The 13150-nt window shown below is 39.1% G+C and overlaps 1 protein-coding gene across 4 annotated transcripts in view; it reads left to right on the top strand.

Moving 5' to 3' along the window:
• Positions 1 to 5090: 5090 nt before the first annotated feature.
• NBEAL1 (neurobeachin like 1) overlaps positions 5091 to 13150 on the top strand; it is a 141334-nt gene continuing 133274 nt past the window's right edge. For 2 of the 4 annotated variants that reach the window (XM_032775343.2, XM_032775342.2), the window contains exons 1-2: positions 5091 to 5205; positions 5943 to 6532. In XM_032775343.2, coding sequence (XP_032631234.1) covers positions 6482 to 6532 — 51 coding nt within the window. In that variant the 5' untranslated portion in view covers positions 5091 to 5205; positions 5943 to 6481. Of the gene's footprint in view, positions 5315 to 5942; positions 6533 to 13150 lie in introns of all 4 variants that reach the window. The other 2 variants (XM_075069994.1, XM_075069993.1) reach the window with 1 other exon arrangement.

The following is a 13150-nucleotide window of genomic DNA, read 5'->3' as shown; positions in this document are numbered from 1 at the left end:
GTAAATAGTGCACAACTCCAAACTGTCACGAATTGATATCTTTGTTGGCAGTCTCATCAGGTAAGACACAGACTGAACAGACCTGAATATGTAAATATGTTCTCACTACTATAGAAAGTCGACAGAACAAGGTTGTCACACTGATAGGAAATGTGGGAACGTATATGCCTCATTTTTCCTTGCTGTATTTATTCTGTGGATCAATACCATATTTTGTACTGGATAACTCAGCTGAAAACCTAGTATACAAAGGTATAAAAAACAAAGATTAGTATAGACAAGGTAAATTGAGCAATCCTGTGTGCCCTTGTTGATGACAACAATTTTAAAACTGTAAAAAGGAAATACTTTGACACAGAGCATAATTAATCTGAGAAACTCATGGCCCCAAGGTGGTATTGAAGCCAAGAACTGAATAGGATTCAAAATAAAACTAGTCATATTATCTTTTTTATATACAAGGGATATAAACCCTCATGGTTCAGGGCATAAGCCATCCACTAACTGATGGAGGTTAGGAAGAAACTTTGTTTACAGGCAAGTTATTCCATAATTTTTCCTTGGTGGGCGGGAATCTGGAGGGGGAGGATTGGCAGTTTAATCCAGAGTGTCTGGTACTGGCAACTATCAAAGGCAGCTTGCTGGTAGATGGACCACTATTCTGATCTGAGCTGGTATAGTAATTCTTTTGTACGTTCAAGTGATACCAATATGAACACTAATGTTTACTAAAGACTGAAGCAACTCATTTAATGCAAAAAACAAACAAACCAAAAAAAAAACAAAAAACAGTTCTTGAAAAGCTGCTGCACAAAAGTCTCTTTGCAAATATTTTAAAACATTTCTTTCCTTGTTATTATGAAGCTGTCAGTAGGAAAATGCCAGATTTGTTTCTTTTGGATTTATTTGTTCTTGCTGATTTATTCACAGCTTGAAAGCCTACTCCTTTGTTTGTAACATCATAATCATTTACACAGCAACCAATCATGTCAAAATGGATTATAAGTCCAGGATGGGAATTAGTACACTTAATAAGGCATCAAAACCCTTTAAAGTTGACTCCAACAATTTATACCACTTCTGTTTGAGTGGCAAATTAAATGAATAACCAGTTTTTAAATAAATGTGTGTGTGTGTGTATATATTAGTGGGTTTTTGGCCCCTATTTTTCCCCCCTTCCCCATACCCTGCTGAGAGCTTATTGTTATATCATCATCAGGAATCAAGCAGGAGACACTGCCTGAGGGTGCAGCTGTCTGGCAAACAACAGCTATGTAAACAATACAGTGTTGGTGTGGGAAGGAGTCCCCACCCCCACATCCAGCAGGTGCAAGAGAAAAATCCCTGAGGGGAGGAGGTGGAAGAACGTTATACAGGCCCTACCTTTTTTCCTCTCCCTCACCATAGTGGATGGAAGGGCTAATGGGTGCTCTGTAAGTGGCAGCAGGAGGAAGTGGGAGCTCAGCACTAACAGCTGACTGAACTCCCCAGCATTGCCCAGCTGTCCTTGTATTTGACTTAGAGTAGAGAAGTTCTTTCCCAGCCCCTTCCTCAGACTGCTTGGATGGGATATATCTTCATCCATCCTCTTCTCTCTCCTACTCAGCCAGCCGCCTCTATTTGCTGGGGCTGCTGCTTAGTTCTTAGGCTGCCAGATTTTTAAAGGATGTGTGTGAGGTTGAGCAGGTGTCCCCTTCCTCACTGATATTAGTAGTTCTTTCCAAGCTGTTTGTGCAAGCCTCAGGCAGCTTCTGCTGCCTTCTGCTGATAAGAGAAATAGCAAATATCAGCAGGAGGCACAGCCTATGGGGACTTCAAAAATCCTAAATTATATTTTCTTTAAAAGATCAAAATTAGTCATTTCTCTGTAACACTAATTTTAAAGAAGCTTGCACAAAACCATTCCAACCATTCTCTGAGAAGCAAAGATCTTGTTTCCATGTGAATGTTCCTAAAATAAAGGAAAAGGAAAAAGAAACTTGGATATGTTAAAGAAATAGACTTTCTTAGAACTATGTATTCTATGAAGCACCACCAACTCAATAGATTGTGTGATTAAAGACTTTGTAACATTCAGTTGAGCTATTGGCTCTATCTTATCTTGCTTGTTTTATGTTAAACAGTTAACCATTGAGATCTGCTGTGTGAATCAGTCATAAACTCGGTAATATTATAAACTTGTTTCCTTTACTTTTGACTAGAGCAGGGGTAGGCAACCTCTGGCATGGGTGCTGAAGGCGGCACGTGAGCTGATTTTCAGTGGCACTCACACTGCCCGGGTCCTGGCCGCTGGTCTGGGGGCTTTGCATTTTAATTTAGCTTTAAATGAAGCTTCTTAAACGTTTTTAAAACCTTATTTACTTTACATACAACAATAGTTTAGTTATATATTATAGACTTATAAAAAGAGACCATCTAAAAATGTTAAAATGCATTACCGACATGCGAAACTGTAAATTACAGTGAATAAATGAAGACTTGGCACACTACTTCTGAAAGGTTGCCGACCCCTGGACTAGAGAATACTAATTCTTGAATTTGGTAGCAGAAACTGCAGACAATCTGATATATACATTTGTCCATAGTTTCTTTTTTTCTGATTAAATGTTTTTATTGGATTTTGAATAAATATACAATCCATAGGTAGCAGCAATATACTCTCTAAAGTCCTGACCCTCTCCTAATAAAGTCAGAGAGTTTTGCCATAAACTTCAATTAGTGCAGGATTAGGCCCCAACAAAGGTTCATGAACAGCATCTGCATGTGTTGGTTCCTACTTATTTCTGTTGCTAAACTACAATAAAGACAGCTTAAAATAAATTAAAATATCCCCCCAATATTAACTTTCTATGTAAGCAATTGCTTTAGTTGCCACAGAGGTGTGTTGATCATAAATTGGAAGGAAGGTGTTCTACAGAGTCAGAGATGAGAGGAGAGGTGGTTACAGAAGATGTCTGTATTAAAATGTGTGCCATATTATTAAAAAGTTTTTGAAAAACCATGCATCATGTAGTAACAGAAATGATGTATATATGTGAAAGAACAGAAGTAAACATAGTAAACGTGGAAACATAATGGAAGAAAATAAAGTAACACGGCATGTACTCCAGAACAAAAAATCCAAATACAAAAATAGTCTAACTTGTCCCAGTGAACTGAAATAAATTATTTCTGAGGAATGCCTTAAGTATCACAGTGTTTTTATATGGATAATTAATTTTTTTCTGGATGAACTCTGCAATCTTTCGACTATGCTGTCCTCGAGTTTTGTGGGGGGAGAGTAGTCAGTGCAAACAAATTGGAAGAAAAAATTAGATGTGCACTGGTAGATATTACAAATAAGCTGTCCGGTTTCTTATGATAGATATAAAATAAGTCTTCCCATTCATTCTGAAATGAGTGATTTGATCCCACAATGCTGTTGAATGTGGTAAGCTATCTAGCCCTTGTAATATTTGCAAACCAGTTAAGTTACTTTACAAAACATATAAAAACATATTCTTTACATTAAACAATTCTAAAAATGGTTTTACTTTTATTACTTTTGCCAATAAAAATTAAAATGTAAAAAATGAATTAAATGACAAATCTGTAATAATGAAATAAAATCACAAAATGTAAACAATGGAAAAGAAATACAAAAAGTAAGGGAGCCTGTGGAATCTTGCTGTAATATAATAACCTTTATTTGACAAAGTTTTATTTTGAAGTGCATATATTTGATACAAATAGCCTTTACTTAAGCAGTAAAGCTCCTATTCTGCAAACATTTATGCATCTGCTTAACTTTATGCACCTGAGCAGATCCATTGTTTACTGGATTGGGACCTGACTGTTAATCAGTTAGGGAAATACCATGTACTAAAATAACAACTTGGTTATTTCTGTGTTTTGAAGGAGAGCGTGACTTTTGCAGTAATATATAACAATGTAAACAGTGTCACTATCAACTAAACTCTCTAAACAATAGCTGGATAAGAGTAAAGACTATTAAGAAAAGTCTTATTTCCTTTCTGAAACTTGTGGTAGCTTTGCTTTAACATGGTAGATACTACAAGACCGATATTTTGAGAACAGGCCTGAGAAATAGCAAAAGGAAGTAAGTGAAAGTCCTATGGGCTAAAAAAGAACTGTTGGAAGAACCAAAACCCATTCTAAATGGGGACTAAACTACTTTCAAATGGCAACAGATTATATGACCTGCAGATGATGGGAGACTACTGGTGTTTCATACATACAGGACATTTTTCAAATAAGACTAAAAGTAGAAAAGGGGTAAGAATATTTAATTGATAATAGCCAATATGTCCCAAACCAATCCTCGAAAAGCCTGCTTCAGATATTGGAACTCGTGTTTTTTATTACTGTTATAGTCCATAAACTGGAATCCTGGACCTGTATGCAGTGTGAGAACAGGATTTTTCTGGTATTGATGTATGTGATTAAATTATTTGACTTCTCTGCATCTCCAATATTTTGTTCCCATTCATGGAGACCTCAAGGTACTGAATACTTGTTTTATGTCATAATTAAATACTTTTATTTCAAATGATGTATAAAACCCTTGCTACCATTGGTATCTTTTCCTCCATATAGCTAAGCATTGTACAGTAAAAGCTGTGTTAGCAGAAATGCTGTTTTTTAGTGCTTTCTGGATGTATCCCCCTACAACTCTTTACAGGACTGCCAGGTGTCTGGTTTTCGACAGGAATTCCCGCTCGAACAGGGACCCTGATGCTTCCAGTCTGCCCCCCTCAGCCCCTCTCCCACACCCCACGCCTGCTGCGTGTTTGTTGGGTGCTGGCTGGGGACGTTCCTTAACATTGATGTTGCCTTGTCCCTCCAGGCAGTCAGCTGAGGAGGCAGGTCCCCTGAAGGGCCCAGAGACACCTATGCTAAGGGCCAGCTTGATGGTTCCCTGGGACAGGCCCTTCCCTCCTGGCGACTGACTGGACCCCTCCCAGCCCGGTGCCCGGCTCCCGCAGAGCCAAGGGAGCACAGTCCTGCCACCAGTCAAGATGGCGGCGTCTCCTCCCGCTCTCCCCCGCTCGGCGGGGCGGGGCCGGAGCGGGCTGCGCTGGAATGTGGGCGGGACGGTTCGGCCGGGCCCGGCCTCCTCCCTGCGCCGCGCTGTGTCCGGCAGCTGCATTAGCGGCTGCGCGCTGAGAGGAGCCGCTCCCAGGCCGGCCGCCCCCTGCGCCCGGGGTAAGCTACCGGGGTGGGGAGCAGCAGGGCCCGGCGCAGCCTAGACCTGAGAACCGGGGGCGGCTGACAAGGCAAACGGCGGCGGCGGCGGGACCGCTGGAAAGAGGAGGCGAGTGTCAGAGGGAGTCGGCCCCTCGCCTCAGAGATCACTGCCCCGGGGGCAGGGTGCGGGGAGTGGGGCTAGAGGCAGTCAGCAGCGGCGGGGAGCAGGGGGTCACCAGACATGGGGCGGGTGGGCATTGCCAGAGGGGGACGAAGCAGCGATCGCTGTTTGTGGCAAGGTCTCTGCCCGCTTGCCCTTTATCGGCTCTTATCAATTTGTAACCCTCCGAGGTTTGTTGTTACCTTTACAGCTGGGGTTTGAGGGGGAAACTCTTGGGCTGTGTCTACACTAGGAAGCAGCGCTATGTTTTGGCCCTTAGACCTGGGAGCAGCAGATTTCTTAATTTGCGACTTTCTCTCAGGAGACAGCCTGGCTTTGGGCATAGGGTGGGAGGGTTTTAACTTACTGATGTTCTGTATTCTGCTTGCCTGTCTAGTCTCAGGGAACAGAAAAAAGAAAAAATCAAAAACAAAGCAGGCAACAAACCTTAGTTAATTTTGTAAACTTAATATAGAGATTTAATTTAACTTTTAAAATGATGGGAGGGTTATGAGAGTCTAGAAATAAGATGCACAGCATATAGGATTTGTGTATCTGTGTTTTTGGTTCATAATTTATTTCTTTTTTTCTACAGGTCAATTATCCACATTAATATTGTTTGGCTCTTTTTCCCCCCTACACCTCCAAGACTATTGTATTCTCTGCCTTGTAGCTTTATCCTGTTTTTTTCCTGTTTAACTCAGCTGCAAAACACAAGATCGTGAAGGTTGTAAACCAATTGGTTCCTTGTTAGAGATAGTGTCACTGATAAGAGAAATAGAGATTGTCTCTATCTAGTTCCTGAGGTCTCCAGTGTTTAAATATGGATTTCTCTCCCACAACATAAGCCTGAAAAGTTTATTTTTACTCTCCGACGTTAATGCTGAAGTGCCATTGATGAGGAGGAGCTACTTGACAGTTGCCTTTGAGTGGGTTGAATTGTGCAGCATTGTTTACCCAGGAGGTACATTGAGATCCATTTGTTTTCGTCCTTGACATTGTTTCCACCTGGGGTATGACAGAATTCTAATACAAAAGCAAAAACATACGGGAGGAACAATTTGGAATATAAACTGAGCATGGTAGGATCTTGAACACAAATTGTTGTAAAAGGAGAGAAGAGGAGGTGAAGGAATGGCATCCAGAGAGAGGCTGTATGAACTTTGGATGCTTTATTGTAACAAGGTAACTATTTTCTTATTTTTCCTTTTTTTTTTTTTTTAGACACTTTCTTTGCACACCTTGATAACAGGAGGTATTAGTTTGTTTTGTTGTCCCCTGGATGGTTATTTAATAGCTCTGTGTGGATTCCAGCTCACCAAAAATTAAGATAACATTATTTGTGACTTTACATTTTCTTTTCTTTTCTTCTGTTTAATATATACTATACAAAATCTAACCTAAACAAACCCTACATTAAAAGAATGTTGTTAAGGTTGTCAAGTATCAGAGGGGTAGCCCTGTTAGTCTGGATCTGTAAAAGCAGCAAAGAATCCTGTGGCACCTTATAGACTAACAGATGTTTTGGAGCATGAGCTTTCGTGGGTGAATACCCACATGCATCCGACCAAGTGGGTACTTACCCACGAAAGCTCATGCTCCAAAACATCTGTTAGTCTATAAGGTGCCACAGGATTCTTTGCTATTGTTACAGTTGCAAAGTCTAGTACTCAAAAGTTGAGGAATGCCAGAACTAAAGTCACCTGTGCAACCTTAATTTGGCACAGTTTTGTATGTTTAGTATGATTAGTCTCTATCCTATGATCACATAGTATTTTTTCCGCAGATTCGTTTCATTCTGTGCACAGGATGGATGGTTCCTACTTAATTGGCAGCTATGCAATATTTTGTTGTCTTCTCATTGTTCATCATGTGGCCCCAGGCCTCATTTGCTTCATACTATTAAAACCTTGATCTGAAGATAGAAAAGCTGGTGGTGCTAATCACTACTGTATCTAAGTGCTTCACAAACATTAATGAATTTATTTTCAAAGCATCCTTATGAAGTGAAGGGATAGTAGCGTTATCCCCATTGTACTTAACATTATGTAATGCTTCATATCTTCAAAGCACAGTTCCTGTTGACTTCAGTGGCAGCTGGGAGTGCACAGCGTTTCTGCAAATCAGAAGTTTCCACACAGGCACGTAGAGTAATTTTAAATGGGAAGCATCTGAAAACATTAACGATTTTAGAGACCTTGTCTATGAAGTGGGGAGGAATGGAGAGGGTGCACATGGTTGCACCACAGCCAACAGGATTGGTAGGTAATCAAGCTCAATTTCAGTGGCGAAGCTCCTACAAAGTTGGTCATGCCAGAGCACAGGACAAGGCTCATGGCAAAGATTTTAATGGGATGTGACCTTACTACATTTAAGGGCTTTAAAAACTGAGAGGATCACCTTAAAAATCCATTTGCCATGTTATAGACAACTAGGATAAAGAATGTAGGGTGGCAAAATCTAGTCACAGCCATGCAGCCCAGTGCTCCGGCAATTTGTAACCAGTAGAGAAGCCTCTCCCCAATTATTTAAGTAATATAGTTCTGCCCAAGGAGGTTTCACAGTGTGTGTTCTTCACATTTTCCCTTAATCTTTGGCCTGGTAGGTCAGTCACTGACTTGAAGGCAACATTGTTGTCTGTCGGCCAGCTATTAGGGATATGTCTACACCACGATCGTGAGGTGTGACTTTAGCTCGGGTAGACATATCTGCACTAGCACGGGTAAAAATAGCAGTGTAAATGGCTACAGGCATCACAGGCTTCAATATGGACAATACAAGCATGAAGGACAGGTACATACTTTTCCAAGAGACTGAGTGCTACCTTTGTGTTATTTCAACCTATAAGGACACTGCGTATTGAGAATCTTAAGGCCATCCTAAAATTCTGATCTGCAGGTAGCAGTGGCTGGTGAGACCATCAGACTGCCAACCACTTGGGCTTTTCCTTAAACAAACAAACAAACACAAAGTTGTGGATAACCAGTCATTTAAAAAACCCCATGCTTGTGAGCACTGGATTTCTGCTTTATTTTCAGAGAGTCTATCTGCATTACAATAACAGTGCTGGTATACAGTGTTCTCTCTGTCTTGGTTAGCGATGTCTGTGCTGTAACATGTTTTTCCTATTATTGTTATAGTGTGTGTAAAGGGAATTGTAGATCTAAAATTTTATTGGTGTTTAAGCCTTGGGCCTGGACAGAAAGGTGTGGACTGATGACTCTTTTAATAAATGGTGAGTTAGTCTGGAAAAAAAAAAAAAAAAAGCTAAAACACCATTATTTAAAACAGTTATTTTTCTCTGTATTGGAGGAATCCCCAGCAAGGGAGACCTGGCAAATTTCTGGCCTTTTTGCACAGTCTGCATGGAAAAAGAATAGATTTCTATAAGAAAAATAAGTGCTCATAGGGGCACCAGTACAACAGTTCTCTACATAATCTAGTTATCCCACCTCTGCTCCCACTGTTTAGGTATAGACACTCAAATGCTGCATGCTGAAGTTCGTGTGCAAACTCTTTTATATGCTGTACTTGCTTCATTCTTATGGGGTTGTCTCCCAATTAAATGCTTTTCAGACCTCAGAGTAATCTCTATGATAAGATAAATTCAATTAATTTGGCTATCTGCTTATGGAAAAATAGAGAACTTGAGTATTCAGAGCTGTCAGTCTGGCAGTTTTCACAAGGACTAAATAATTCATTTAAACAACCCTCTGTGCCTGGTGCTATACCTAAATCTTTGTAGAGTGAGTCCAGGTTAGATGCTGCGTTTATAAACAAGCAGTCTTCATCCACTGGCATTGTTCTTGACTCTTATCCAAACTATTCTGGGAAATTAAAATGAACTTGACCTTGAGCTGAGGAAGTAACCCAACATGCTTTCTGCTTCTTTCATGGATATTTTCAGTGAAGATTCCTTAGGGAAGATAGTCTAGTTGTTGCCTACCTTATTTGGGGGCAAATGTAATATGACTTCTGTCTGTTTCTGTAAATTGATTCAGAGCAAAACTTTTCATACCACTTCTATTTGCTCACTTTCAGAAGTTACCATCTGCCACTGGACATTTTAAAACAATCTACTGTCTCAGCAATCTGTATCAAAAGACAGTGGAATGTACTGTAACTGACCTCCATATGAAATGTCCCAATGCAGAGGTGAGAGTTAGTGTACCTAACTCTCAGATAATTAACTCTAACTGTTTAACTTCTAAACCCTTCTCCATATAAAATGACGATAATTTTTTGTGTAAAGTCTTATACGTATATGTCTGTATAAAATATAGTGTGTTTATAAACAGAATAAATGGATTTGTGATCAGACCAGCCTTTTGCATTGTAAGACCAGGTTGAACCACATAATTGAAACTGATTCATTCAGACAAATGATGTTATAGTTCCATTTCTAAAACACACTTGGCTCTTGCAAAATTATATTGTTTAGTTGTGGTGACAGGTATGCAATTTAACCAGACTATAACCTTTTTGGCATTCAACTTTAAACCTTGGGAAACATACTCCCTCCCACCTCTTTCCCGTCCCCCCCTCCCCATCATCCTCACTTAAACTTGCACAGGTCTTCCTTGTTGTATAATTGCTGATTTGACAAAGTGATTTATGTCACAAAATACTACATAAAAGAGCAATAATTCTATGTCAAATAAACAAGCATTCTATATACAGTCTGAATGTGTATAAATGACAAAAAGAAAATATTGGATTACTTGAAATAGTTATATATAAGACTAGACTTTCTTGCCTCTACCTGTATTTTTGGAGGATTTTGATTTATTTAAAGCAAGATTAGTGTAAATGAGCTATTTAAAAAAAAAATCAGCTTTCTCACAATTAATTTAATTAGAGGCAATATATCAGACTTTAAGTCCAGAAGGGACCATCATGATTATCTAGTTTGACCTCCTGCACATCGCAGGCCACAGAACCTCACCCACTCACTCCTCTAATATGGCTATAACCTCTGGCTGAATTACTGAAGTCATTAAATCTTGATTTAAAGACTTCAAGCTACAGAGAATCCACCACTTATTGTAGTTCAAACAGCAAGTGATCTGTAACCTGTGCTGCAGAGAGAGAAAAGCCACCAAGGTCTCTACCAGTCTTACCTGCGGAAACTTCCTTCCCAACCTCAAATATGGTGATGAGGTAACCCTGAGCATGTGGCCAAGACCCACCAGCTGGACACATGGGAAAGAATTCTCTCTGGTAATTGAGTCCTCCCCAACTAGTGTTCATCTCCAACAGTTGGAGATATTTGCTAATAACAGTCACAGATGGGCCATATGCCACTGTAAGCAATCTCATCATAATATCCTTTCCATAAACTTAACAACCTCAGTCTTAACCTGTTAGATTTTTTGCCCTCACTCTCCTCTTGGGAGGCTGTTCCAGAAGTTCACTTCGTTGATGATTAGACACCTTCATGTAATTTCAAGCCTAAAGTTGTTTAATGGCCAGTTTATATCTGGTTATTCTTGTGCCAATAGTGGCCCTTAAACACCAGGAGGGAGAGGAATTTTTTGTTATCCCTCTCATGTATTTATAGACAAAAATCATATCTCCCCAAAGCCTTCATTTGATAGAAGAAGCGTGACTTCTCTTGTAAAGTAGGTTCTCTGTTCCTCTGATCATGCTAGTAGTCTTTCTTTGCACTTTTTCCAATTTGAATGTATCTTTCTTAAACATCAGTGACCAGAATTTCACACAGTATTCCAGAATAGGTCTCAACAGTGCCTTGTACAAGGATAACATTTTTCTATCTCTACTGGATAGGCTCTCTGTCAGCCAGAGAGACAGACTTGGGAACACTCTTATTTTTACAGTTAATCTGTGTCTGTGAGTGGGCGAAACGTACATTGTTCTTCTGCTAGCTACAGTGTTACTAATGAAACATTGAAACAAAAATTAGTACTCCGCAGACATTTAGAGAAGTCACTCTTGAATTCTAGAAACATATGACAAAGTGTCACTGTTCACTTCTAAAGAGATTTGTTTCTAATCATTCATGTAGTGTTGTTTGAATAAATGTAAAATGATTGTATTGTAATGAGGAGGCTGATATGTGTTTTGTGCCCCTGCCCTCTACTGTATAGAATCTGAACCATTTAATTATGTCATAGTAGTCTCCCAGTATTAGAACTAAGTTAATGGGAATTTTTTTTGGTTGGATGGCAAGGGCCTTTGCTTTTGAAAAGAAGGATCTGAAGTCTGTCCCTGTTGTTCATATCAAATTCCAAGTGTCCTTACTGTGCAGTATAATGACAACACTGTGAAGTTCCTAAATGGCCACAGATTTGGTATGGCCTTATTAATTGATAAGTATTGTTCTTTACAAGTTAATAAGGAACATTTAACTCAAAGTACAAAAAAGTTTAAACCATTCAAAATTATTTAGAATCAGATATTAAAGAAACTAAAAGAATAATCATTGAATCTTAAAAGGCATCACATACTATGAAACCGTGGTGAAATGTGCAAAAACTCAAGAATATCAGAGCAAACAAACACCTACTAATGACAAAGATGAAAAGCTTCCTAAAAGATCCAACCAATAAAACTTTTTAGGCAACCTTTAGAAAAAAACAAAAACCCAAACAAACAAACAGTAGGAAGCATCCAAAAGTGTAGGGAAGGAAATCTAAAGCTGATTTCCATCCTCGTACAAACAATATTCAATTTTAGCTTCTCAGTATGGGTTGAGACCTCACATTGCAGTAGAACTAAGAACGTATAATAATGTATTATTCCCACCCTCTGTCTAAAAAAGCAATTTTTCAAAAACTCCTGTGTGATTTATGAGCCTAAATCCTATTGATCTTACGCACTTTTGAAAACTTTACGCAAAGAACAATTGAAGAGAGATGAACAAAATCACTGCAGTGTAGACTCCTGACAAATAAGTATGAGCAGGTGATAAATAAACATCACATAGTTAGCCCTATTCTTCTTGTACAGCAGTAAGAGCTAATAAAATTAAGGCAGGTAATAAGCCATTAATTGGCTACAAAAGTAAATAATGTAATTTCATGTAGCTAGCCACCCTTAAAGCCATACTATTCAGGGTTTAAATTATAAGGTTGAAAAAAAAGAACCAAAATGTTTTTGAGGACATGTTAAAGTTTGGACAGAAACAAACAATGGATTAGGTTGATTTAATTATCAATGCAATGAGACTCCAATGGAGTTTTATTTTAATGTTCACAAGAAAATGCTTAAGAGCATATGGAAGTATCCCATAAAACAACTTAAAACTTGCAGTGGGATGTGAAAGGTAGAAGTTACTGGGGAAAAAAATTGAAAAGGGGATGGGCAGATAGACACACACCTTGGCCTTAAGGTCAGAAATATCGATAGAATCCAGAGAGAAGATTAAGGATTCATAGTTTGATTCTTTTTTAGAATTATCACAAGATAGGACACACATTTGTCATCCCCATAGGAAAAAGCTATACATTCGAGTGAAAGTTGGTGGGAAGAATATAGGATGACACTAGGAATAAAAAGAAATAATAAAAAATTATTTTGTCCAGAAGCATCAATCAGAGATTAAAGAGAGGTCCTGGCTACTGTGAAAGAGTAACTGAAAGTTTATGTGGACAAGAATGCAAGCCTAGCCTGAGCTTTTTCCAGTGACCACAGCTCCAAAAATAGTTATGTTTTATAGTACAGCTCTTAACACATCTGGTTACTGTAGGTGCAGACTCATAGATAGTGTTGGTAGCAACACTTATAGTTAAGCTTTCCTCTTGCTTTCAGTTACACCTTTACCCTGATATAACGCGACCCGAT

Source organism: Chelonoidis abingdonii, chromosome 10, assembly GCF_003597395.2.
Source record: "Chelonoidis abingdonii isolate Lonesome George chromosome 10, CheloAbing_2.0, whole genome shotgun sequence".
NCBI lineage: Eukaryota > Metazoa > Chordata > Testudines > Testudinidae > Chelonoidis > Chelonoidis abingdonii.
This window is presented reverse-complemented; position numbering and strand designations above follow the sequence as displayed.